Source organism: Thunnus albacares, chromosome 22 (assembly GCF_914725855.1).
Source record: "Thunnus albacares chromosome 22, fThuAlb1.1, whole genome shotgun sequence".
Classification (NCBI taxonomy): Eukaryota; Metazoa; Chordata; class Actinopteri; order Scombriformes; family Scombridae; genus Thunnus; species Thunnus albacares.
In genome coordinates this window covers 16,960,130-16,985,068 of record NC_058127.1, presented here as the reverse complement: position 1 = coordinate 16,985,068, position 24,939 = coordinate 16,960,130, and the positions used below count along the sequence as shown (strand labels likewise).

At 38.9% G+C, this 24,939-nt stretch overlaps 2 protein-coding genes and 1 long non-coding RNA gene across 19 annotated transcripts in view; 2 read left to right on the top strand and 1 right to left on the bottom strand.

The window, feature by feature from the left end:
• kcnip4a (potassium voltage-gated channel interacting protein 4a) overlaps positions 1-3,886 on the top strand; it is a 141,456-nt gene extending 137,570 nt beyond the window's left edge. For 13 of the 14 annotated variants that reach the window (XM_044342370.1, XM_044342363.1, XM_044342364.1 and 10 more), the window contains 4 exons: positions 106-213; positions 1,048-1,152; positions 1,711-1,773; positions 1,859-3,886. In XM_044342370.1, coding sequence (XP_044198305.1) covers positions 106-213; positions 1,048-1,152; positions 1,711-1,773; positions 1,859-1,906 — 324 coding nt within the window. In that variant the 3' untranslated portion in view covers positions 1,907-3,886. The remainder of the gene's footprint in view (positions 1-105; positions 214-1,047; positions 1,153-1,710; positions 1,774-1,858) is intronic. The other variant, XR_006400369.1, reaches the window with a different exon arrangement.
• Positions 2,348-24,029, bottom strand: sec24d (SEC24 homolog D, COPII coat complex component). Of its 4 annotated transcripts, none has more exons than XR_006400368.1 (25): positions 23,920-24,029; positions 23,711-23,811; positions 21,798-22,001; positions 20,547-20,649; positions 20,032-20,168; positions 19,541-19,939; positions 19,081-19,199; positions 17,738-17,849; positions 17,330-17,457; positions 15,474-15,612; positions 15,262-15,377; positions 14,363-14,487; positions 12,317-12,508; positions 12,017-12,110; positions 11,088-11,204; positions 10,544-10,714; positions 9,873-9,969; positions 9,587-9,732; positions 9,343-9,481; positions 8,596-8,714; positions 8,297-8,476; positions 7,853-8,044; positions 7,338-7,427; positions 6,916-7,134; positions 2,348-4,533 (listed from the first exon to the last, which is right to left on the bottom strand). XR_006400368.1 is itself a non-coding variant. In XM_044342358.1 (24 exons), exons 3-24 carry the CDS (start codon positions 21,943-21,945, stop codon positions 6,994-6,996), a joined length of 3,204 nt encoding a protein of 1,067 aa, XP_044198293.1. In that variant the 5' UTR covers positions 21,946-22,001; positions 23,711-23,811; positions 23,920-24,029; the 3' UTR covers positions 4,958-6,993. The 4 variants fall into 4 exon arrangements, 2 of the variants coding, with proteins under 2 accessions (XP_044198293.1, XP_044198295.1); XR_006400367.1 differs by lacking the exon at positions 2,348-4,533 and adding an exon at positions 4,958-6,807; XM_044342358.1 differs by lacking the exon at positions 2,348-4,533 and having other exon boundaries at positions 4,958-7,134.
• LOC122974376 lies at positions 12,473-15,576 on the top strand. Its single transcript, XR_006400370.1, has 3 exons — positions 12,473-12,558; positions 15,241-15,382; positions 15,488-15,576. It is a non-coding gene; the product is annotated as an uncharacterized LOC122974376 (long non-coding RNA).
• Positions 24,030-24,939: the final 910 nt, after the last annotated feature.

Genomic DNA, 24,939 nt, shown 5'->3' with positions numbered 1-24,939 from the left:
CATGGTGGACATTGTTTTGTGTTTATTGACAAGAAGCTTGTTTTTAACTGTATATTCTGTTCTACCTTAAAAACAAAATTCTCATGAATCATCTTCTCACTGCAGGATTTTGTTATGGGTCTTTCTATCCTCCTGCGAGGCACCATCCAGGAAAAACTCAACTGGGCTTTCAACCTTTATGATATCAATAAAGATGGATATATCACTAAAGAGGTATGTCTCTTAAAACTCTATCAGTGCTGAAATGTCAGGCGCTGCTCCCAAATTACAAATAACATTATCTCACTAGTGATATGTAGCAGCACAGATAGTTTTGGTTTAGTTTTCTGAGGTTTTGAGATGTCTGACTCTGAGATTTCTGCCCTTTACTCTTAATACTATTGGACCTGACTGGAATTTTATGTGTGCTGCTCCCAGCACAAAAAAATGACATTTAAACAAGACTTAGCAGTCTACAGACATGCAAGCAGAGGCTTCACTCAAACACAGCAGTGTTTTGAGCTAAATGCTAATGTCCTCATGCTCACAATGCTAATATGCTGATGTTTAGAAGGTGTAATGTTTACTATCTGTTAATATGCTAACACTTGCTAATTAGCACTAAATACAAAGTTCAGCTGAGGCTGATGGGGATGTCATTACTTTTTGCAGATATATTCATAAACCAAAGTACTGAACAAATTAAAATTTTGAACAAGATGAAATGTTCAGTTATTACAATTCATGAGTGGGACATGAGTGTCTGAATCAAAATTGACACCAATCCCTTGAGGTACAATTACACAGTGTCCCTTTTTATAATCCACAAACCTCACTAGAGACTGTTTTTTTCAGTAGAAAATAGTCTCAGTTGAAACAGTCGACAGTGAGATGTGTGGAGTATCCAAAGTAACTGGGACATTGTGTCAGTGTTGTTGTCAGTTCCATTTACCTCCATTACACGGTTATCTCAAAGGCTTGGCACACAAAAAACAACCTGCATGGTTCAATTTTGTATAATTTAAGTGAACTAACCTTTTTAATTAATAGCTATTCTGTGTATTGTAGGAAATGCTAGACATCATGAAGGCCATCTACGACATGATGGGAAAATGCACATACCCTGTCCTCAAAGAGGAGACACCTCGTCAGCATGTAGAAGTATTCTTTCAGGCAAGTGTGTGGTTAACAGCATACTGTAGGTTCACAATTAAAGGGATAGTTTGACATTTTGAAAGATATGCTTATTTGCTTTCTTGCCATGAATTAGATTGAGTTAATATGGTAAATATGAAGCTGGAGCCAAAAGTTTAGCATAAAGACGAGAAACATGGAAAAGCTAGCCTGGCTCTATCTGAAGGTTTTTGGTTTTACTATCTTGGCAGAGGGCAGAGTAAAATCTCTGTTCATGGAAAAGACAGGAAGTGTCTGTGCCAGACTAAGAAGTGTTCCTGCACATACTGTAACACTCATACATAAATAACATTTTGTTACCTTCGGACAGAGCTATGCTAGCTGTTCCCCCTGCTTCTAGTCCTTATGCTAAGCTATGCTAACTGCCTACTGGCTGTAGCTTCATATTTGCTGTAGCAGTCAGATATGAGAGTGGTATCGATCTTCTCACATAATCTCAACAAGAAAGCAAATAAGCACATTTTTCACAATATTGGACTATTGCTTTAAGAGTCTTTGTTCATTTTTCTTCCCTTTCTTTCCCTCTGTCTCTAACAGAAAATGGATAAGAATAAAGATGGAGTGGTAACCATAGACGAGTTTATCGACTGCTGCCAAAATGTAAGCTGGATACCTCGACACTCCTGCTCTTACTACTGCTGGCATACTTACAATTTCTCATTACATTGTTTCTTTTTGTCCACAGGATGAAAATATCATGCGATCAATGCACCTCTTTGAAAATGTTCTTTAACTTTTGCCTGACTGTGGAAGCTTTGGAGGAGAATATCATCTTTAGCTTGGCCCAATAACTGACTTGGACTCATACTGTGTACTGTGTGCTATGCAGACTTTTGACCGTAGATAAAATATTGTTCATCACCGTGGGCCACAACACTCTGGAATTAGTCGCCACTTGAACATTTTATTCAATACATTGAGGAAATTTATTAAGTAAAATAAATAGAAAAGAGAGAAAAAAGTGTTTTTTGAATCCGCAGACTTGGTTGAATTCTCGAAACATCTTAACATCAAGGTTGATTTTTCTCCATCTGTCTGGAGCGTCTTTTCTATTTGCTGAGTTCTGCAAACTGCATGAACCTCCAACATTATCAACACAAAGGGAATAAGAGATTTCTGATGAAAGGGTATAGACAGGTTTCTTCTCTCTCTGTTGCAGCCTTGACTTGTTTTATTTACTGCCAAGTGAAATCACTGTGACTTTTTAAACCATAAAAAAAAAAAAAAAAAAAAAAAAACGAACACAACTACACAGTATCTAAGGCAACTGCGCATTCATCTGTTTTTACATTCAAGATACTATTTAGTGCGAACCGGCTTTTGATTCCAGAGTGTTCTGACCCCGACATAGTTAACCATTGTGGTCTGTCTTTCTGCTTTTTGAAGGAAGCATTTAGAGAAAAAAAAACATACATTGTACCATTTTAACTTGTATATACTATAGATAAAGCGATAGATACTATAAGAATTCTATGAGAAACTTTTCAACTTTGTTCATGTTTACTTGCCAATTAGAATGAAACAACACAAGGACTGTATTGATGTCAAATCGGACCATAATATCGATGGTTTGTCTCAAGAAGCACACAGGTAGCTATATTTACCACGAGTATATCATTAGACGACAATATCTTTAAGATAAATGCTGCTTTCAGTGTATTTCATTTAACCTTATGTATGTATATTCCTTGTATACTAAACCATTTATCAGAATGTTTTTATTTTGTTTTTGAAGCACTGTTTAGGAGTTTACACTAAGAGCAGTGTTCGAGGTTATTTATATGGTATTATGATCATTGTACAAAAAGATTGTCGGTTGTACAGTATTAAATGAAAATGCGCTTTCTGGTGAATTTCAGGTCTATAGATTTGTTCATATAAATCACTGTTTTTAATAAGAAAGGGAGGTGGGGTTTGGTCGTTGATAACAAACATTGTAACTTTGTATGATACTCAGCCAATATGCTTCCTGCTGTTTTCCTCTTCGTCCTAGCGGGTCTTTATCAGCCTGAATGATCCCTGCTGTCTGTGATTAAAGCATTGATTGACCCCAAGTGTGAGCAAACTCAAGGCATGCTGGGTAGAAGTCTCTCACTGAACTTCCTCTTGATCGCTGAGAGAAGTGTTTGGATGTCGTGTAAGTAAGTTACAGAGTGTTGCTTCACATTTATTTAACTTTTTTTTTTCTTTATTTTCTACAATGACTTGGATATTGGATACAGCAAGTGTCCATCAAACCAGCCGCATATCTGACATATATTTAAGAAATGGTTGATATCATTAATGTTTTTCATGTCTTAACACTGTATGACTGTGAGCTGCAGTCACAAACACACCAATCTCCTCAGTGAAGGCATGTTGGTCGTCCATTATTTTAGTAAACTACAGGAAAAATTTCTCTATGTTGTATTTTTGGAGGCTATGTGCGTATTCTGCTCAAGAAAAGCATCAAACCTGCCATTCTTTTCACTGATTTGTGTTTGTGTGCCTTACTGTTTGTAAAATTGTATGTTAGTGTTTGGTTGTTGGCTCGGTTTTTCCTATCATATCAACATTAGCCCCTTAAACATATCTGCAGTACAGTATATCTCAGCTGATGTACTTTCTGAACATAATGTAACATTTCTACATTTCTTCTGTAAATAAAATCGCAAGCTTTAAGATCAGTGATTTCTGACAAAAGTAAGAAAATAAAATATACAGCTCAAACTTCCCAGTTTGTGTTAACTTGCTTAATGCACATTAAAGGCTGTAGAATACTACATGGTTGCCAGTTTGAGTGTGCTGTAGTAGTGCCAATTGATTCTTCAGATTCTGTATTTGGTTAACATTTTCATTGCTTGATACCTTTTGAGTAGAAGATGTACGTGCTGTGATTTTCAACTTGCAAATTCTGAAATTTACATTATTGAAACGTTTGTCTGTGGTTTGAATGTTTTATATGAATATTAATTTGTATTTGTGTGATGGCCAGAAAGCCTCTTGTCAATTAAGCTGTGACATTTTGTGGGATTTCATACAGTCAGCTTGTATTTTTGGAAAGAACAGAAACCTAAATTCAGAATAACTGAAGTTCTTTTATCTTTAGTGTCACATGAAGAATCACAGTTCTGTTTATCCAGCAGCTCTCCTTCCTTTACTGTTCATTATATCTAAAGTTAATCAGTTGATCAGACAAAACAATTCTATATTTAGAATATAGTTTTTATGGATCAATGTGTTCATCTATGCATTTAAAAGCAGTTTGTTATCCAGTAAAAGCAGAACAAGTTGTCCATGATGTCTCTGACTGAAGAGAAGTCATCTGACGCCCCCTTATGGTGGCAAGAGGATAACACACAAACAAAAATCCTTTGACACCTGGATAGGATTAAAGAACACAACAAATCAATCATCCAAAATAAATACTATCTTGTAAATTTCTCATCATGAGCACATGGCTTGCATTGATCAAATTCAGAAATTTCTAAAATATTTCTGATGTACAGTTGTGTCATTGTAGATTTTACATTTTCTAAAAGGTCAGACAAAAAGGTCAGAAAGTTAAACTGTTTGTAATCCAAGATGTTTGTAAAGGTGGAGGCAAACCTGTAACTTTACAGATATCACTTAGAACATATAACTTGTGTAAGATTATCTGTACTTATATATAAAATGTAGGTGTCAAAGTTGAAAAAGTCAGTTGCAAAAGTTACAGTAAAGGATTTAATTAGACAAAAGTTTTAGATTTTAGAATAAAATGTTGGAGGTGGGGAGGGATGTTTGTTGAAGAAAAGAAAAAATGGAAGGAAAAATATTGCTTTAATTGTAGATTGTATGACTTGCATCTGTCCTTTAATAAAAAAAAATGTACATGGCACAACGAGCCCATGAATTTTCACAAGTCTTACCCCAAAAACCAGCCATCCATCTTTCCAGTTAAATTCAAATCACTGTTTAAACAAGTAAGGTACTCAAATTACCTGAGATAAGTTTGCATACAAACCAAACAGATTGGAATCAGACATATACCTCTAAGACACATATTTTTAACCACTTATATATCAACTTAAGGCAGATGGTAATATTAAACTCAAGTTGTGTATTTCATGTACAAAAAGACTTTTTGTAGGCCACAAGTACACAAGATCATACAATATTTAGCAAATGCATAACATGAATTACACAGAAGCAACAACCTCCATAAAAAACAATGCAAGGCTGAAAACGCATGACTGAAATGTTAAATATTATCATTACAGACTATTTTGCAGATAATAGTAATTAGTAACTAGATTTTACTGAATTTGGATGGTTGAACAGTGACAAAAAATCTGATGATGGTCTTGTAACTGATCATTTTACAGTTGTCCACACATTTTGATATATTCCACAAATCTGATTTGTGCGTCTTAACAGAGGTAAACAGCTTTTGTTTGCTCTTTCATAAAAATATGGCTATGTTGGACAGTATTTCCTTAAATGAATCATTGCAACAAGATTTATATTCCATCCTTAAACTTGCTCCGTTGGCAAATCCTGACACCTCTCAGCATCATCAGCGGTCCATTCCTCTTTCATACCGGTCTCATTACATATTTAAATAAGTATCCCTTAAAAGTCGCTTTTGTGTACATATTCTGACTCATGCACTGAAGATAAAGAAGTGTTCATGATTCATGACGACATTCTTCATCGTGACACAAGTTGGTCCTTGCTCTCTAAGAAGAGAAACACAGCTGGTCTTTTCATTGTATCCTCAGAGCACCAAAACAAAACATTTTCTGCGTCACTGCACACTGTGGAGATTGTATCTCTGCCATAAATGGTCGAAAAATCTGAATGCTTTGAATCACTCATGGTGTAGTGACAGGACCAACTTTCAGTCCTGGAAACCCAGTGGCTTATATTTAGCCATTGTTTCTCTTACATTATGAATGACCTGGCATTATGGATCACTATTCTCTATATTTAAAATTAATGTGAGTTTCCAAGAAGCATTTATTTAATACATGTTACACTATGACAGCAATTGTGAGAAACTGTTTCAACCTCTTTAAAGTCATCTAAATATTGTAAAAATTTCTTTGAGCATATATTGTTTTTAAAAAAAGGAAATTACGACATTAACTAAGACTGTTAACATATCTAGTCTTCATGGGAGAAAGTGTATAACAAAGACTGGCGAGCTTCATTTATTGACTTTCAAAGTGAACATCTACAGTATGGCCCACAAATAACCGCTTGTCTTATCCAGACTGCGCAAATCTACAAAGTGATGTTAAAAAATGTTTTACTCATTGCACAGTGGAGATAAAGTAACAGTCAAAAGTTTGGAAACAAACTTTTGACTGTTACTGTATATGTTGTATTGCTGACGCCAATGGGACTTATGCCAAAATGCATTGAAGGCTCAGGCGGTAATGTCATTCCTCAGTCAATCAAACAAGATATGTGCGGGAAATGCAGTGAGTGCGCATATTGTCCGTTTCATTCCTCCTGATTAAAATGGAAGTTCCTCTAGTGACAAGTGGTTATTTGAAGATCATACTGAATGTACACTAACAGGTGGCAAAGGCGTGTTGGAAAGGCAGCTTTGGACTCTCGAGGTTGAATCTCAAAAGGCTCTCGCTGGTTCCTTGTTTCCTCTTCTGTCTTTGTAAAAAAAAAAAAAAAAACACTTAAAAAGTTCCTGTCTGCGGACCGTCCTTTCTACATGCAGCCAAAATAAAGAAGAATCAAGTGGAGCCTAGTGAGACTGACCCTGTGAGATTTGAGCATGGTCCGTTTTAACGCTGTGTTTCTCCCAGGCCAGTCAGGAAGGGGCTGAGCTTTGAGGGGTTAAGTGAGCAGCTGCCTGATTTCCCGGTGAACGTAGCAAAGGAAGTCCATGTAGGAAGCTCCGCCGTGCAGGCCTTTATCCTCCACCAGGAACTGACGGAACAACATCTCAGGCTTGTCCTTCTGCCTGACAATTTGGAGCTGAGCGGAGCAGAAAAAGAAAAATGTTGATTGATTAGCTTGTTTAATATAACATAAGGTTGATGTAGCAGTTGTGGGGGGCAATGTAGTTACTTAGTAGCTCCACTAGAGGGAGGCAGACATCATGAAAAGTTTTTCTTAGTTTAAAAAAAATGTAGAATCCTTTAAAAAAAAAAAAAGATTTTAGGGAACATGTTTCTTACTTTCATGGAGTTTGGCCTCTTTTCAAGAAGGCCACTGATGATGGATCGGACCTTATTTGACAGTGGGTTGTCCAGCTCTGGCAGCGCACACTGACAAGCAATAAGAAGGAAGGTTAAGTCTACAGTCACTGGCACTGGTTCAACACATGTATCATACTTAAAGGAGGAAATAAAAAATTGAGAAGATGGAAAGCACCCTTCACTGATTTCTAAATTCATCATGTTGTTAATTTCCCTTGAGTTTTGCCTTGGAAATAAATGTCTCTCTTTGAGCTTGGTGTACTGTAGGGTTTCCATGACTTTAGTGCTGACTCTGATAGTTGTGAAACTGTATCAAATGATCGGGCCGAGGAAAACTGCTCAACCAAACACTCAAACATTCTCTTTCCATACTGTCATGTCTCCAAGCAACGCAGTTAATGAAACATCACACATTTGAACATTTCTACAAACAGACACCTTTTTGTTTGACATTATATATTTTCAAATCACAGTGCTAATAAATTGATTCTGACCATGTGTCCTTGCAGGTGGGCGAGGGAGGGTAGGTTAAAGATGCCCTGGATGTGGTCTGGCGGGCTCGCTTGGCCCAGCCATAGAAACATGGAGTGGCCGTTCTCCAGCAGGAACATGCCAGAGTCGGCCAGACGCTCCTCGGAGCAGCGCACTGGAGCTGGCAGAGCCTCGCTGTTCACGTCTATGTTGTGCTGGGAAAAGTACAGATTTATTAGATTAAAACATGATCAAATGTTTCCCACTTACATGTCTTTCTGTATCGCAAATGTACAAAATAATAGTTCTGATGTCTCCTTATTTTGACCCTCAGTCCCTTGGGCACAATTCATATCTTCAAAATCCTGCTGTAGCTCCCCTACTTATCTTCATAGAAACACTTCTATTTTGTGGATTTGTATGAAAAGCGAGAATAAATGTCCCAAAAAGGTTAGTTTGTCCCTTACCAGTGGGATGAGTCGTGGATAGAGCAGCAGCTGACTTTCCTCCACCCCCATTGCCATGACCGACAGTCTCTGGTGAGCCCTGTCGTCCGTGGAGAGCTCTGTGCTGCCGACCAGAGGTGCAGTTTTCATCAGGCTGTTCATGTAGACTGGGAACACCTTCATGGCATCAGGCAGGATCAGCTACATATGGATGGCAGGGACACAGGCATAAGAAAAAAAAAAAAAAAAAAAGTTCACATCATTGATTTTGCACCTAAATTCAAAGTCTAAATTCATTCCAGGTGCTGTCCTGCGCTGACCTGGCTGGCAGCGGAGGGGCTGGCGCAGTTCTTCCTGTAGCAGGCCAGCATGTGGGCTGTCTGGTTGACCAGGATCTCCTTCACATTCTTTAGAGGCTGGTTCAATATGGCACGGTAAGCTGTGTGGGCGTGAGAAAAGGTGAGTGAAAAAGACAGAAGAGGAGCAGAGGGGACAAACTGGCTGCTAAGGATAAGTACGGGAGAAAAACACAAAAAAAAAATGGGAGGATGGAAAAAAAAAATCTTGACTGGGAAAGAAAAAAGCAGACAAGGGAGCTGAAGAGTAGCAGGACCAATGAAAGGAGGCAACTGAGGGTCAGTAATACAGCAGTACTTAAGGCTCGCTATGTGCAGATTACAGAACGGCTCAGTGTCATCTGCACTTTATGTGAAACATGTGGTCCTTATTTCCACAAGTCATTCTGTTTTTACTCATGAGTCAGTGAGCATTAGTGCATTATCAAGTGATGCATGGGGTAAATTCAACAAAGGTCAACATGATACTGCAGTACATCAGCAGAGTACCTCTGCACTACATTACACCCTCAAATAAAGAGAGCTGACTAGTGGATGACCCCCTCTCGACATAATGGACTGTTTAAAGATCATAGCAGGAAAATCCATCATCCTCTTTCTATATGAAGGTAAATTTATGGCTGCGTGGTTATAAAGTTAACAGATAATCTGTAAATGGTGGAAGAGAATATCTCAGTATTTCCGTGCAGTGAAGTGTACAATGACAGTCACCTGATTTGGCAAAGAAGTTGATGAGTGAGTCGGTCTCACAGCTCTTGTACAGCTCCGACAGCTGCGAGGTGCAGTTCAGACTGAGGTTGTGGATGCGGAGGCGTCGCTGCCCGCTGATGGTGGTGTACAATAAGGCACACTGGGAAACGGTGTTCAAACATAAGTTATGATCAGACCACTGAGATTCAACGCTCAACAACAGATTGTTTTTCTCACATGAGGCTAACTTTTAAAAGACGGATACCTGTATGTGTGCTCCGGTCTCTTCACTGAGTGTGTCATCGTGCTTGAATTCGACAGTCACGGCCTTGTCGCAATCCACAGCCGCCATCTCTATATCTGTGGTGTTGTTCATGTGGATGGCACCGAAGAAGTCCGTAGCTCTGAAGCCTGAAGGCAGACGGACGCAGTAATGTCAATACCTACGGCACTTATGTCTTATGATCAGTGCTTGTGGTTAAAGAACAGTTTACCATGACTGCTGTCTTTGTTATACATGGATACACATGAGTAAATATTATATTCCTTACCTGTACTGGTACGAACACGCATGATGGCATCAAATCCGATGCTCTTCTGCACATCTTTCCTCAGGTCTCTCAGGAAATGCTCTCCATCTGTCTCCACCTGACAACATTGAGTACCATTGAGTCAGCGGCAGTGTTGTAACTATTGCGTCCAATGCTCTTGACAAGCAGACTGGGGCTCATAAATGCACTTTAACACAGGTAATTTCATCGAACACAAGCAGAGTTCATTGACTCAAATGTCAGTTTGGGCAAAAGTTAATAACAGATTGCGTATTTATATCACACTAAATTACATTATTTAGTTTTTATGGAGTGATAAAATGCTCTTATTGACAGATGATACTTTGTGTTAAATGCCTACATTGTACTGCTACTAATAAAACACTTCAGCATAGGGTTTAGTATGTGGTGTGTTTGTACTGTTAGGAGGAGTTTCCACCGTTTGTTACATCATTCCTATGGGACGGTACTATATTAGACTGCGGTTACTGTGCCAAAGTCATTATGTGGATGCAGCTAGCTTGTACTGAGCTGCAACTGCCTTCGCCCACATGTGTTAAATTATGACTTCTTAGTAAAATGAAAAAACTAAAAAACGTTTGTCATACTGTCTATATGCTGTGTAACACACTACGTGGCCTGTACATAAACAGACACGCCTTCAAATGTACCTGGAAGTTATTGTACTTGTAGACAGAGCCTCCGGTGTGTGAGGGCACATCAGCCATGGTTGTCAAGTCCACATACTGGCTGGGAAAAAGGAAGAGATCCACACAGCAGCCTTGTGCCACACAGTCCTTAGACAGCTGCTCATACACTCCTTTCTGAGGCTGGAACAGAGTCTATGGACAAAACAGAGAATTTGTTTGGCTAAGTCAGCAGTTTTTCTACAGCAGCGGTCTCTGATTTCAAACAAAGCTTAAAGATGGCATCAAACACAACCTACAACACTCACACAGGTGATTGCAAGACTTTTCAATTCAGGTTTCAATACATTTCAAAACAAAGCTCAAAACTAGTTTATTGTCATGACAGGCATTTATTCTACCATTCCAGTGTATAAACCCTGCACACAGAAAAAGAGATATGTAGTTTTCTTACTGCTTACTCTGCTTACTGCAAGCAAATTGACCTGAGCTCTGCTTTTCTTCTCTCTACAGATGACAGCAGTTCAGAATAAACTGCAGTGTAACTTCACTCAACACGGTTACTCACTTTCTCTTTCTCAGTGTTGACCAGTTTTTTGTCATCCCTGTTCTTCAGTTTGCCAGGAGCCTCAGCAGTGGGCATGGAGGAGTGGAAGATGAAGAGCTTTCCACTACATTCTGCTGCCTGGAGGGAAGAGAAAGATGAAAAATATCTAAATAAGCGGATCTCATCGCTAAGGTGCGTAGCGTGTTCCTTCCTGATGTGTTGTTTCAAGCATTACAGTGAAACTATGAGGTCAGGAGGTTCAAAATTCAACTCCTGCAGAGGAATCAAATCGTCCAATAATAATAAACTTTTATTTGCTGAGTACTTTCCTGTGTTGCAAAATAAATTGATTAAGAAAAGATAAAGATGTTAGTAATACTCGAAATAAAAAATATGAACATGAATAAGCATGAAAAATAAACCAGAAGTCACTGACTCTTTGGTGTTGTGTAATGTCACAACTGCTTCCAATTAAAAGCTGTGTGTGAACTTTTCCTTTACTGTGTGCCAAAACGCTGACCTCATACCACTGGGGAAGTTTGTTGGACTTCAGAGTAAACACAAACATAGCAGGAAGAGGAAAAAAAGAAGCTTTATTGATTTGATAAGTTGAGTGAGTTGGCCTGTGCAATATATCTAAAATAGCTGAAACAAATGTGAAAAACATGTTAAATGTTGTGTGTTTTGGCTGCACGATATTTTAATTGAGTCCATGAGCGATTAAAAACTATGAGTGATTGGAGTGTTACAGTAGATTGACGAACACTGCTCTGCCGTTAAAATGCGGCTCCTCAAACAGGAAGCTTCCAGTCAGACTTATGATGTTTGATCTTTCACTTTAGAGACATTAGTCTGTTTCCAAAACTACATCAGCTACACATGCTTCCACAAGGTTTCCGCGGGCCCCTAATCTCCCACGTCATGCTGACAGATGTCACCCTGGGGCTAACCTTGAATGCCTCCACGCCGGCCTGGATGACGGGGACAAAGACCGTTTCGCTCTCGTTGGTTTCTGCAAACATGTCAGGGATCTGGTCCAGGAGACTAGAGATGAAAGGAACAGGATTACGGCTTTGCTACGGTATCTCAAGCATCCAGCTGACTTGAAGCATGCTCATCTATTGTGTTTTAATGTACCAGAGACTTGTTACATTGTCTTCACTGAGATTTATTAGGGGGAAAACATGCCTGATTGCATGAAGGGGAATCTGAAGAGCTCTTCCATAAATGAATAATAAACTGTGTCTCACTTGTAGATAACAGCTTTGGAGTCCTGGTAGTTGACGAGGAAGCCGTCGAGCAGCGGGACGAACATCTCGGCTGTGTCTGACACCACCATCATCTGGGGCTGGGCCAGGGCGCTCTTCACATTGTAGAAATGGAGGACCTTGTTGTAGGTGACAAAGCCGACCTTTATCGCCGAGCTCTCCGCACCTTCCTCGCTAGTGAGGGAGAAAGAAGACAGACATCTGTGAATTCCAGGATGTTTCTAGTAAGTCGTTTGAAATTTTATTCACATTGGCTACATGTGTGCAAGCGTATAAAGGCGAGGAAACTGTTCGTGCCGGCTGTCATGTCATCCCGCAGTCACCGTTGAGATCCTACCACTTGTAAGCTTTCAGGACCTTTTGTATATTTCCATTAATGCCATTAAAATCATTCAGATGCTGAATCTGGCACTTTTCTAGCATAAAAAGAAACACGAGAAAAATCTGGTTTATCTTTGGGATGGACATCACTTTCAACTATTAAAGGACCATTTCTCATCCATGTCAAATAGTCAAGTATCAACATCCATCTAAGAGTGGAATTATATCCGTTATGGGATTGTTTATTAGTGTTTGAGTGTATCTGTCAAAAAAAAGGAAGGACACAATGGCTACAGATTTTCAAAATCCAAGTAAATATTAGTTGGAGAAGGAAACAATTAAACCATTTTACTGGTGAGTAATGCCTGCCATTTGTTTGTGTCCTCTTTCTCTGATTTATAGACTTAACTTAGCCTGGCTTATTTATACGACCCCTCTAGATATACACTGTCAGAAAAAAAAAGGTATGTTGCCGAAGTAGATACTTAAAGAAATGAAGAAATGAAAACCTCTGACATTTACCAGAACTCTTGTGAATTGGGGTGTGGAACTGGTAGCAAGGTTGAACCATAACCATACATCAAAACCTATCACCATCATAGTCATTTAAAAGCATTCTTTACTGACGCTGCCAACTGCAGTTTGTAGGTCTCTCTTCGTAAATCACGGCAGGCACACTATTGTGGTTAAGAACATTTACATCAAGACCCTTTTGAAGTGAAGATGCAACTGCTCAACTCTATGAACATTTATAAGTCACAGGTACTGTTAGAAATAACACATGGGGGGAATGAATGAGGTAATTTAGTTTTTTCTCATACCAGTGATTAAAAAAATACCAGTGATGACAAAAAAAAAAGTTATTAAAGGATTAGATTAAAGTCTACATCTGCATTGACTTAAACTAGGATTTTTTTCAGAATTAAACATGAATTTAGCAAGCACAAAATAAACCACATAAAAGTGCAGGGTGTCCAGAAGATTGAGTGTCTATAAAAACAAAAGATAAAGATTCAAACACAGCTGAAGAGAGGGTTTATCTAGAGTATACTTCTACTAAGTGTTTAAAGCATGATGTCATGGCAGCAGACAAATATGGATATAGTGCTGCTGGCATTAATGAAGTGGAGAGAAGAAAAGAAAACTCCCAAGTTATTTTAGGAGTAACCAGGTGAAGTATATCATTCCTTCCTCCATGATAAATTAAAAAAACTCACTTCCAGAGTAATGGTTAACAAAAAAAAAACAGAGCCATCTGTACAGCAAACTTTTTTTGTTTTGTTTGTGTTTTGGATGCCTGTCAAAGATGAGAGCCTACACACTATTATATTTTCCATTTTTGGCTGCCTAGGCGCCGTCCCTAACCGATGCCCACCATCTGTAAAACCTCATGCGAGATTATTCCGTTGGTGAGAATAAATACTTCGCTCGATGTTTAAGACTTGAGGAGGTTTTTTTAGGAAAGGCATGTGTTGGTTGTGTATTAACAGCATCGAGTTTTACATTTTAAACTGATTCTGGTAGTCTGAGTCAATTGAAAATATGATCTATGTGGATAAATTAGATAGTGGAAGTGGTGCGATTCCTCCAGGATTTTGCAGAATAGGGGATTATCATGGTTGGATGGCACATAATTTAGCAGAAGATGCATATTTAATCACTAACAGTACTGTGTGAGTGTGTGTTTCTCTGATTTATTATGCGTACCTGGGCAGCTTGTCCAGCAGAGTCTTCAGCTCGTCACATATCAGTTTGACCAGTCCACTTTTAATGTTGTTATAGGACACGTCAATCATGAAGATGTAGGCGGGAGGATTTGGAGGCTTGTTGTTCTGTGGAAGAAGGGAGCAGGTGTAATGGATGCGTTGCTTTTTTAGAATCTAAAAACTCCTGCATTGACTTAACATGAGCTCTACTCTTATGCCCTCCACTTTATATTTCTGTTATTTCTTCTCAAATACCATTGATTCAATTTGGATTTGCTCATAAGTCGGGGTAGTTGTGAGAAGATCATGGCAGGCATAAATTCCTGAATGGAGGGTAACTGCACTCCCGCTGTGTGGGAGATGGTCTTCAGTAAGACATTGTTATGTTACCACAGTTACAACCCATGACAAGAAACTCACCTTGCAGGCGTTTGTTTAATAGCTGGCCTGCAGAGGCTGTTTATAACTCTTAATAAACAGAGCAAAAGTAGGCCACTGGAGTGACTCAGCTTTGCCAACTGACTCTGACCCTCTAATGTTTTTCTCAACAGCACCGGCCTCCATGGGGACATGTAGCTGATTAATATCAACGTCTTTTTAGAGTTCTCAAAAGAACTGAGCTTACCACTTTCTCTTCTGCATTCAGTTTTGATATAATAAGAGTGTGCTGAATAATGAAAGGTGCCTGCTGAGAAGTAGAGAAAACTCAGCAGTGCAGTCCTGTAGAGGCAAATCTATGGGACTATTAAGTTGCTGACTCCAGACTCCAATGAGGACCATCTTTTTCAAGTGACAAATCTTTTGAGACTGTTGAATCATCTATGCATAAACTCTGCTTTACACCAGCAAATAATCCACTTTGCATAATGTGTATTGAAGCAGTCAACAGCTGGACTGTACCTTGCAGTAGTCCAGGGTGGCTACAAACTCATAGGATCCCAGAGACAACTCAGGTCTCTCATAGAAGTCCACCCTCCGGCCCATGTGATCAAGATGTTGGAAATAGAAGACTGGCACTTGGGTAAGACAAAGAAATGAGTTTAATGTATAACTGCTTACATATACAATTTACCTATTTGTGTAAGTCAAATTTTTTTTCCACAATAACGTACCTTCATTTACACAGTTGCAGAAACCACACTGGTAGCGACGACCGCCATCAATAAACTGCATGGAGGGACACATGTAGGCCTTGCATCGATTGCAGCGGATGGGGCCTGTCTCACCATGGTTCACAACATACAGAGGAGTCTACATGGGAAAATACAAAAGACATTATGGTCAATATTATATTAAAACTAAATCTCATGTAACTTTTTCCAAAAAGGCAATGGATGTAACAGCTGTAAGATCTTAACTATAGACTGCATGACATCTAACACAATGTATACTGTAGATTTAATTTTTAGTTAGTATTATAATTTAGGTGACTACATTTCATGTTATGCTTCCTATGTTTTCACTACTTGGACGTGTACATTTTTATGTCCATATAAACACTGCTCTGTCCAAAGCATCAGTGATTCCTTGACATCCAAACAATACACAATGTATGCATACAGAACATTTGGCTATTGTGGAATGTAAATGCTTAGCATGAAGCTGTTTAATATACCAAGGCCTGCAGATTATAGAGACTGTTTTAACCTCATAAATTTAAGGCTCCCTGCAGGCTTTGACACAATATAAATTAAAAATATTTGGCTCCAGTGAGCTTCCATAAAACCCCTGCAGAAAAGCCAGCTAGTAGGTTTATTATTAGACTTTGGACTTAAAAGTGTTTACAATATCTGAGGGCTGTTTACGAAGTGCAGTTAACAAAATCTATGTGCAAAAACAATGGATATGACATCCAAGCACAACATTGTGTTCTTTTCAGCTATGTAGGAATTCAGATCACTGATTATTTTTACTGTTTTGATATATTTCTGGTGGGAATATGCTTCAGGTTGTACTGGATGAAATCAAATCTGAGAGTACAATACAGTAAAGTTTAATTCCCATTGTATAAACCTCCTTCCTTCTTCAGTGGTCCAAGTGTCTCTGACATTAGCTAATTAGCCTACAGCCAGCTAGAGAGAAAGCTAACATTGCCTAAAAAGGTCTATTGGTGTCTGGGAGAAGGCGGGAGGAGGAGAAAATATCTTGGACCACACATGATCCAAAAGGAGGTCATTCACAGGACAAATTAACTTTTACAATACTAGGAGTACTACATCCATCAAATGAGAACTAAATTTGGTGGCTGTGACTATACTGTGATGAATTTCATTTTTTTCATTTTCTTTTTAAAATAAGAAAGAAAAGAAAGTACTAATCTATCATACAGGTTAATGCCTCAGTAGGGACTCATAAACAAAAATCATCATAAATGTTACAATTAAGGCCTGTGGTGCCTAAAAATCTCAAATTGTAACATTTATTTTAAAAAATGCAAACCGCTAATGGGAGAATAGTACGCACTACTCTCTGACAATGTGGTCATTTTGGGTTCCTACTGCACTGCATGAGTCCCCCCACATGAGTTAGTTTCAGTTTCGTAAGTCATTATTGAGCTGACAGTGCGGAAAATTCCAAAAACAAAGTGCACTCTAAAGATAGAAACGCTTTAGTGTGGTATGCTATGTTTTGCATGCGATGTTCACCATTTATAGAATTTGGACCCAGCCAAGAAGATTTGTATTGTCTTCTTTTTTCTCCCCTTCAAAGGTCATGCCAAAAGTACAGACTGACTGATACACCCACGTGAAAAAATTTAGATCAGCAAAATCACTAAGCTAATCAAAACGTTTCTTTGAACTGTTGGACTTGCAGCACACCAGCAAAATGTGCTTATTTCCCAGCAAATATGTTAAGAATCAATTCAATCTTTCTCTTCTTGTTTACTTTAGCAGATGATTATGTTTTTTTTGATGTTATTTGAACTTGTGCAACTGACTTTCAAGTAATAAGTAAAACCATGACTTACCTCATTCTTTGGCAAACTGGCAAAGGGTTTAATGATGGTAGCCAGGGGCACTTGGCACTGTTTGGCCAGATCGATGGTGCAGGGTAAGGAGTAGGAGGTGCAACGCATAAACCTGGGACTGGCATTGCCTGGGATTAGCAAAAAGAAGAGTCAGTGACCTCAATATCATGACAGAGCATGTTCTCTATGTTTAATCTAGCGTTACCAGAAATGGTCAATAATTACAACCCTCAAGGAAATGTCTACAGTTTGTAAAAACGCCAAAGTACCTACCACAAATGACATGGATATTACTGAACTTGATTTGCTCAACATGAGTATTTACAAAGGCTATATACTTGCTACAGATTAACATGTGCTACAAACCTTTTGTGCTTAAAGAGAGTTTTAAGTGTTATTTTGGGTTACCTTGGTCCTGTACCGTGAAGTCAGTGGTGACCAGAGGTGGAACTTGACCTCTGATGTTTGTGTTGAAGACTTGTCCTCCTTGTTTAGCTTGGTCATCCTCAATGACTTGGGTCTAAAAACGAGTTTTGCATTACAGTAAAATCAGATTCCTTTGGAGTTGTTTGATAGATACCAAACATTCATAGAGACAGCTAGGGCTGGGAGATATGACCAAATTCTCATATCCCGATATAGGTCATTTCATATCCCGATAACAATACCTATCCGGATATAGCACATTTTAATTCAATGAATAATTAGTTGGTCCGTCTCCCCCTGCCAGCACGAGAGAAAGAGACAGAGAGAGAGAGAGAGCAGCTGTGGTCAAGTGAGCAAGAGAGTGAGTGAAAGTGAGAAAGCAGATGAGTAAGATCAATGAAAAAAAAATTTCTGATTGTTTCGCAGTGGTTAAAGCACAAACACAAACACCTCTGCTCAACACCGGGGCTGTACACTACACCACCGGATTTGGTCTGAATATAGGTTAAGGGAACATAGAGCAGAGGAGAGTAGCGCGACCATAAATGACAGCAAAACGCAACATAGACTCTCACACACTGAGCTGAAATTAAAAGAGAGCACATAAATTTGGTTAAATAACACAAATAAAGACAGTGTCTAATGCATTTTGCTGTAATTTATGGTCACCATCTCGCTGCTTCTCTGCTCTTTCATCACTGCGGGGCTGAGCCCTCCGCGTGTGTGCAGCACAGCAGAGTAGAGGCAGACAGCGGTGAAGAGTTGACCACAACTAAACTCGGTATGTTACTGTAAGTACAATAAAACATTTGCGAGTAAAAAGCCAAGAAGAGTAATTTATCAATGTGATTCGTGCTAAAGATGGACAGACTTAAAATGACAAAAAATATCATCGTAAAGAGTGTGATTTGTGTCACAACGATATAAACAGTAGAGCATAATATGAAACAATAGACATTTTTCTCTCGCCACACGGTATATATTGTCATATCGCACAGCCCTAGAGACAGCCAAAGTACATGGCAAACACATATGCAATGTTCATCAACTTTATATTTGCATTTTGCCTGATAATATGCATGAATGTGAGGACAAATTGATATCACCAACCATATTTCTGTAAGCCTAAACCTTTTCACAATCATTTATCAATTACTGTATAATTAATACAATTGATTAAAATACTAGTAAAATGAACAAAAAGAGAAGGCAGCCTCCTTTGAGGAATTAATAAGCTGCTGGTTCAGGGCAGAAAATATGTAATGACATATGCGGTATGTTGGTATGAAAGTGTGCAGTCCCAGGGGGATTAGTCGTCCACTCACTGTGCTGGGGATAGAGTCAGGGTCCAGTTTCTTCTGAGGTGGGCCAGCCAGTTGGGCTGGTGCTCCAGGGAAGCCCCCAGGCATGCCTGGCTGAGGCCCAGCCATGCCCCCAAACGGACCTGAACATTAAAAAAGGACATCATAGCTATCAGTGGATATTTATTTGGTGTAAAAGTGTAGAACTGCATGCAGAGCTCTAATCAGTTGACTAAATATTAGCTGTAAATGGTTTTAAAATAGAGAGCAGTCTGCAAGGAAAATTAAGGATCAAAGACACACTACATACAGTACATACAGATTTTTCATTCTTTCCAGACCCTGAGTTAATGGTAATGTGTCAGTATTACTGCCAGCAAGTAACTAATAAAATCATATGTCAAAAAAACTGTAATATCCCTTTAAAGACGCTTTTTTTAATGGTGTGAGCTCAGCTTATTTTGGTATGCAGGGTCAAAGTTACCTGCTTGCTGTGGGTATCCAAGTGGACCAGCAGCTCCAGGACCAGGCTGCTGGAAACCTCCAGCACCTGGAGGAGGTGGCCCAGGGAAGGGTCTACCCATGCCTGCCATTGGTGGTCCTCCCATCTGTGCGCCTGCCATTGGTGGTCCTCCTATCTGTGCGCCTGCCATTGGTGGTCCTCCCATCTGTGCACCTGCCATTGGTGGTCCTCCAATCTGTGGGCCTGCTATTGGCATGTTTGTCAGGGGTGACTGTGGTTGAGACATCTGAGGTGGCATTTGGGGTGACTGCGGGCCTGGAGGTGTCTGCGGCTGGCCCATTGCTGGAGGAGGGGCCATTTGGAAAGGCTGCTGGGCTACAGAGTTTGGTGTAGGAGGAGGGCTCTGCATGGGTCCCTGGGCTACAGTACATTAATCGTGGATTTGGTGAGTACATTCTTGGTGTTATTTTTCTAATCAGATGGTATAAATCAGTAAAAAAAAAAAAACTTACCGTAGTTGTTCAAGTTCATAGCACTCATCTGATTAGCAAGCTGCTGCCCTGGAGGCGGAGCCTGGGAGGCCATGCTGTTGTATGCCGACTGTGGAGGTTGTCCGTAAGCAGCAGATCCAGTTGGTGGAGCAGGGTATCTGAGGAATATAAGAACAATTAGTAATATACAACGAGTACAGTGTTGTCTAATGGTGACAAAGTGCTTAACACCTGAATGTGCTTTTAACCAGCAATGTGAGATTTTGCCAACATGATACCAAAATCACTTTTGCCAACTAGCTGACCTAGTAACAATTTCTGATAAAGAGAAAATCAGCAGCGTCTTGTTACACATCACCAGTGGAACTCTTTATTTATGCAGCCTGACAAAGTGAAACATTAACTGCATAACAGAGCGCATTTTTACACTCTCATTTCGACCACAACAGTTGCTCTACACAATCACAACCTATTTATGTTGGCTTTCAGATAAAATTAGCCATGCCAAGCAGTCGCTGTTTAGTGAAGATTGTTACCTTTGTGGATGAGCGCCATTCTGCTGGACATTTGGATTGTAATGACTGGAAACTGGAGGTGGAGGCATGCCAGCAGCAGAGGAAACCGGTGGTTTCATCATACCTGCAGTGAGTAACAGACATCATAATTACATTTGTATGGTCCTCGCTGTCCGGATACACTTAGGCTGCCAGTGCATCTTACAATTTTATGTGAGTTTTACAATGTTTGCAAGGCTCTAATTAGCTTTACTGTACATAAAATTATGGCAATAATAAGTTACTGATTTTTTTGCAGATAATTGTGAATTTTAAATTTTAGGAACATGACATGTTTTGTTACTAGACCCTAAACATGGTTCAGGTTTTAAAGGTTCTTAGAGGATCAGAGTTGGGACCTCAATGCAGATGTGCACCCTGAGACAGCTGTTTTAAAGGAACATGACACAGAGCTAGGTTTTTACAGCAGTTTGCCTTAATAGTGTACTTGTGATATCTATTTTAAGCTTCCATTTTGGCCAGATGTCCCTTGTAAAAGAGATACTATATCTCAAGAGACTCTTTGGTTAAATAAAGGTTAAATAAAGAAAATAAAGTAGATGTCTTTGCCTGAAATGGTTGATCCAGACAGAATCCTGGTTCCAGACAGTGCTGTCCACTGTGGTTGCAATACTTCTACATTGTTGCCAAAAACTATTTATGTTGCCTTGACCTTCTTTTCTTAAGACCTTAAGTTTGCTAGTGGTGTGTCCAGAGATTTCAAAAATGCATGCATTCAATCAGAGCTTGCCTAACTGTGTAGTGACATTTAAATTAAAGCCATTACATTTATTGTATCATCTTTGTGGGTGCCACTAGTACTTAATTTGTGTTATATATTACAGTTAGTGCAGAAAATGAATTATTTAAAGGCCAGGCACACAAATTCACTTCACAATGAAGGAACATAATGAACAATACAATACAAAACACCTCCAGCTGCCAACTAGGACACATTTCATGCAATATATTATTATTTTCAAAGCATTTCTTGACTGTAATTTCAATATAATCATGTCAGCCAAAAACCTAACATAAGCAAGCATTAACTGTGTGAGCTTGAGAATCGCAAGCTATTGTTATAGCTCATTAACCACCACTGACATCATTCAAGGATGAATGAGCTGAAGTGTACACCTTCAAATGGCAAAATCAGACCTGTTAAATACCAGCCTATCTACAGTAGCACGTTGTTTGTAAAACTATCCAAACAGAAGAATGAAAGTGGTTCACCTGTTGGTGGAGCATTGAATGCCTGAGGTGATCCCCCATAGTGCCCATAGGGCTGAGCAGGACCAGGTCCAAATCCACCTTGGTAGCCCCCCATCCTTGGCTGGGCCTGGGAGTATGGGGGTGCAGCAACATAACCCTGTTGACTCATTTTGATGGGACGGCTGTTACTGTCTTCTCATGCCAAGATGAATGGGTTTTGACAATCTGTGAAGTTGAAAAGATGCAATTTAAGTGTGTACTTTAGTGTTCCTATTCAATTTGTATTGTCATTATCCTACTGCATAATGAAGACACACCATATAGAAATAGAAAACCTGCCATTATTCATTTGTGTTACTCATAAACTTATTTATTTCGAGTGCATACAAGATTAGACCAACAACAACTGATATTTGACCTTGTGCAATCATCAACACTCGTGCAACATGGACCTTTGATATTGCTTATTGAGAGATAAAGCAGGCCTATCGTTGATAATATAATCTTCAAGCAATTACATGAGTTGTCTATTTCTGTTTTGCTGTCAGAACTACAGTTCAGTGGCAATTTTCATGATATGCAGTGTTTACCCACACATTTGCTTAATTCTGTCATTATGACCACCGCAGAAGCCTGTAAGGCTATTTAAAAAAAAAAAAAAAAAAACACTTTTAGCCAACTACACCTTTTCACGTTGTTTAGCTTTTTGGCCTTTAACCCTCCTATATAACATACAAGGACTACCAGCTGGGGTCCCTGGGAACCCCAAGAATAGCCTACTGTAAGAAGTTAGTTATGTAATTATGTTAATAGTTATGTAATTAATGTCATCTGGAAAAAAACAGATTATTAGACTGTTTCAGGAAAGTTACAGTTAATTTGCATATTGTGTAAAACAGAAATCAATACTTTTCTTTAATACAAATTGCAGCTTTTATCTCAAGTACAATATTTCCACAAAACCTTCAAAATGACTAACAGAGTGCCCCTAACCCCCTAATAATGTGTGATCCTTTAAATAAGGACCCATGGCAAACTTGGACTCAATAAATAGTTCCATCTATTAAAACTGCAAAGGTGGAATTGAGTGCTTTTGCTTAAAAAGCACCAATTAAAACAGAAAACAACAATATGAAGTTATTAGGAACAAATTGATTGACAAGTCATGAAAAATTGGAATGATCTAATAAAGCACCTGTGAGATTTGACAAAAGTATACCTGTGGGGTCTGTAGGTACTCCAGTCGGTAGGATTAGGGTTAAACTGTCGGTGGGCTATACGCAGTAAAGCATGTGTTAAGAGTAAAAGCTATGGGCCGGTAGACTTTTTAAATGTGTCAAACCTTGAAAGACAAGATGATGAACTTTGGCACAGCTGGGTCAACAAAACAGCTGCGTATTGACACACTCACTTTTCTAAACATGAAACACCTCTTACAACATAACGAACGATATTACCTATTCTACAACCGGCAAAAAAGTATATCGACAAAGACTTAATCGTGGTTTACTGTGAGTAGTTGTGACATATTGTGTCTGACTCTTCCGAGAATTGCCACGTCAAAGACCGTTATGATGGCTAAAAACCCAGAGCATCCCTGCCTGGTTTCAGTTCACATCTAGCTGAACTCACATGTTGTCCTCTTTTGTAGTAATTACATTAATATCCTGGCTATTACAAGTAACGCTAGCGTAATATGTTATCGAAAGAAAGAGCGCAGTGATATGACAGCACAGCACCTCCTTCAGCGTTGATTACACATTGATAGAAAACATCTTGCTAGCTAGTTACACGCAAATTACTACAAAGTTTTCCTTTGCGCGAGAATCACACATAATTCAAACATAAACAAACCATCAAATATAGAATGATATGACATACATTTACGTATTTGTATTGGCTATATGTCTAAATGTTGTCGTATTGGTATTTACCTGTATATCGGGCAGAGTCCTCTTCTCAGTGAAAGCAGAGTGCCACGTCAAACTCCACCAAAGCGCCGGTCGCTATGTTGGTTACGCGACGAAAATCGCCACTGTCAACGGTAGAGAAAAAGACGTATTTCCGGTAATGAAATTCAAAATAAAAATTCTAATAGCGAATAAATATGCCTGAACAATACATATTGAAGCAAACACAATACCAGATGTTTCTGAAATCTCTTCTTTTCACACCATAGTACAGTTCTGATGTCCTGTACACTCAACCGAGCTTTTTAAAAGGCGTTAGTGTGCTTTTATGTCGAAGAGTAAGGAGCTGAACTTCTGGTTTGATTGCGGTGTTTTGAGCTAACTTGAGGATACAGCTGTGCATCGTGTCTGGCGCTGTACGCATGCGTGAACTAGAGGGAACCCATACACGTCAGCACAGGGGATGTGGACTTAAGCTTTTCTTCATCCACTACCTGAACACTGAACATGTACAGCTTTCACTATCTGTTAGGAATACAAAATCACATTCTACGGAGCTTAAATTTTAGTATATGTAATGTACCATATTGTGGATGAGGATAATTGAAGAAAAGTGTGATGGAATGCTTTAAATGTATTAATTAGACAATTGATGATTACGGCTACAATAATATAGCTAAGTGAAAGGGCTGTATATTATAGCACTGAGCACACTGAGGTCATGTCTTCTGTGGTGTTCATAAGAGTTAGTGGATCTGACACAACTTCGGGGGGAGTTCTACATACAAACAGAAATGATATAGCCTATGGCGTTTTTATGTCTTGCTCTGTATAATAATCCTATATATTTTTTTGAAAAAAACTTTTGTAACAGTGTGCAATATTTAGAAAATCAGGTGAGGAATAAAATATACAGTACCAGTGAAAGGTTTCACTTTCCCATTCAAGGGAATGGGAAGGTGTGTCAAAATTTTCGACTGGAACAGCATATAAGTTAAATAAATATCCATAAATGAAATGTTGTTGCTTTATATTATTGGCTATTCCTGTACTATCCTAAATAAAATCTCATTTTAATTAAGGAGACAACACATTTTCGATATCCTGATGCATTTGTAACATTATTCCTAGTGTGGCTGCGGTAATCAGTGCTAAATGAATTGTGATAACCATAGTTTTACCTCTATACTTCTGTGATGTTTTGAGAGAAATCACCTTGATCTTTTGTTTTTTGATTGTTTGTGTGGTGTTAA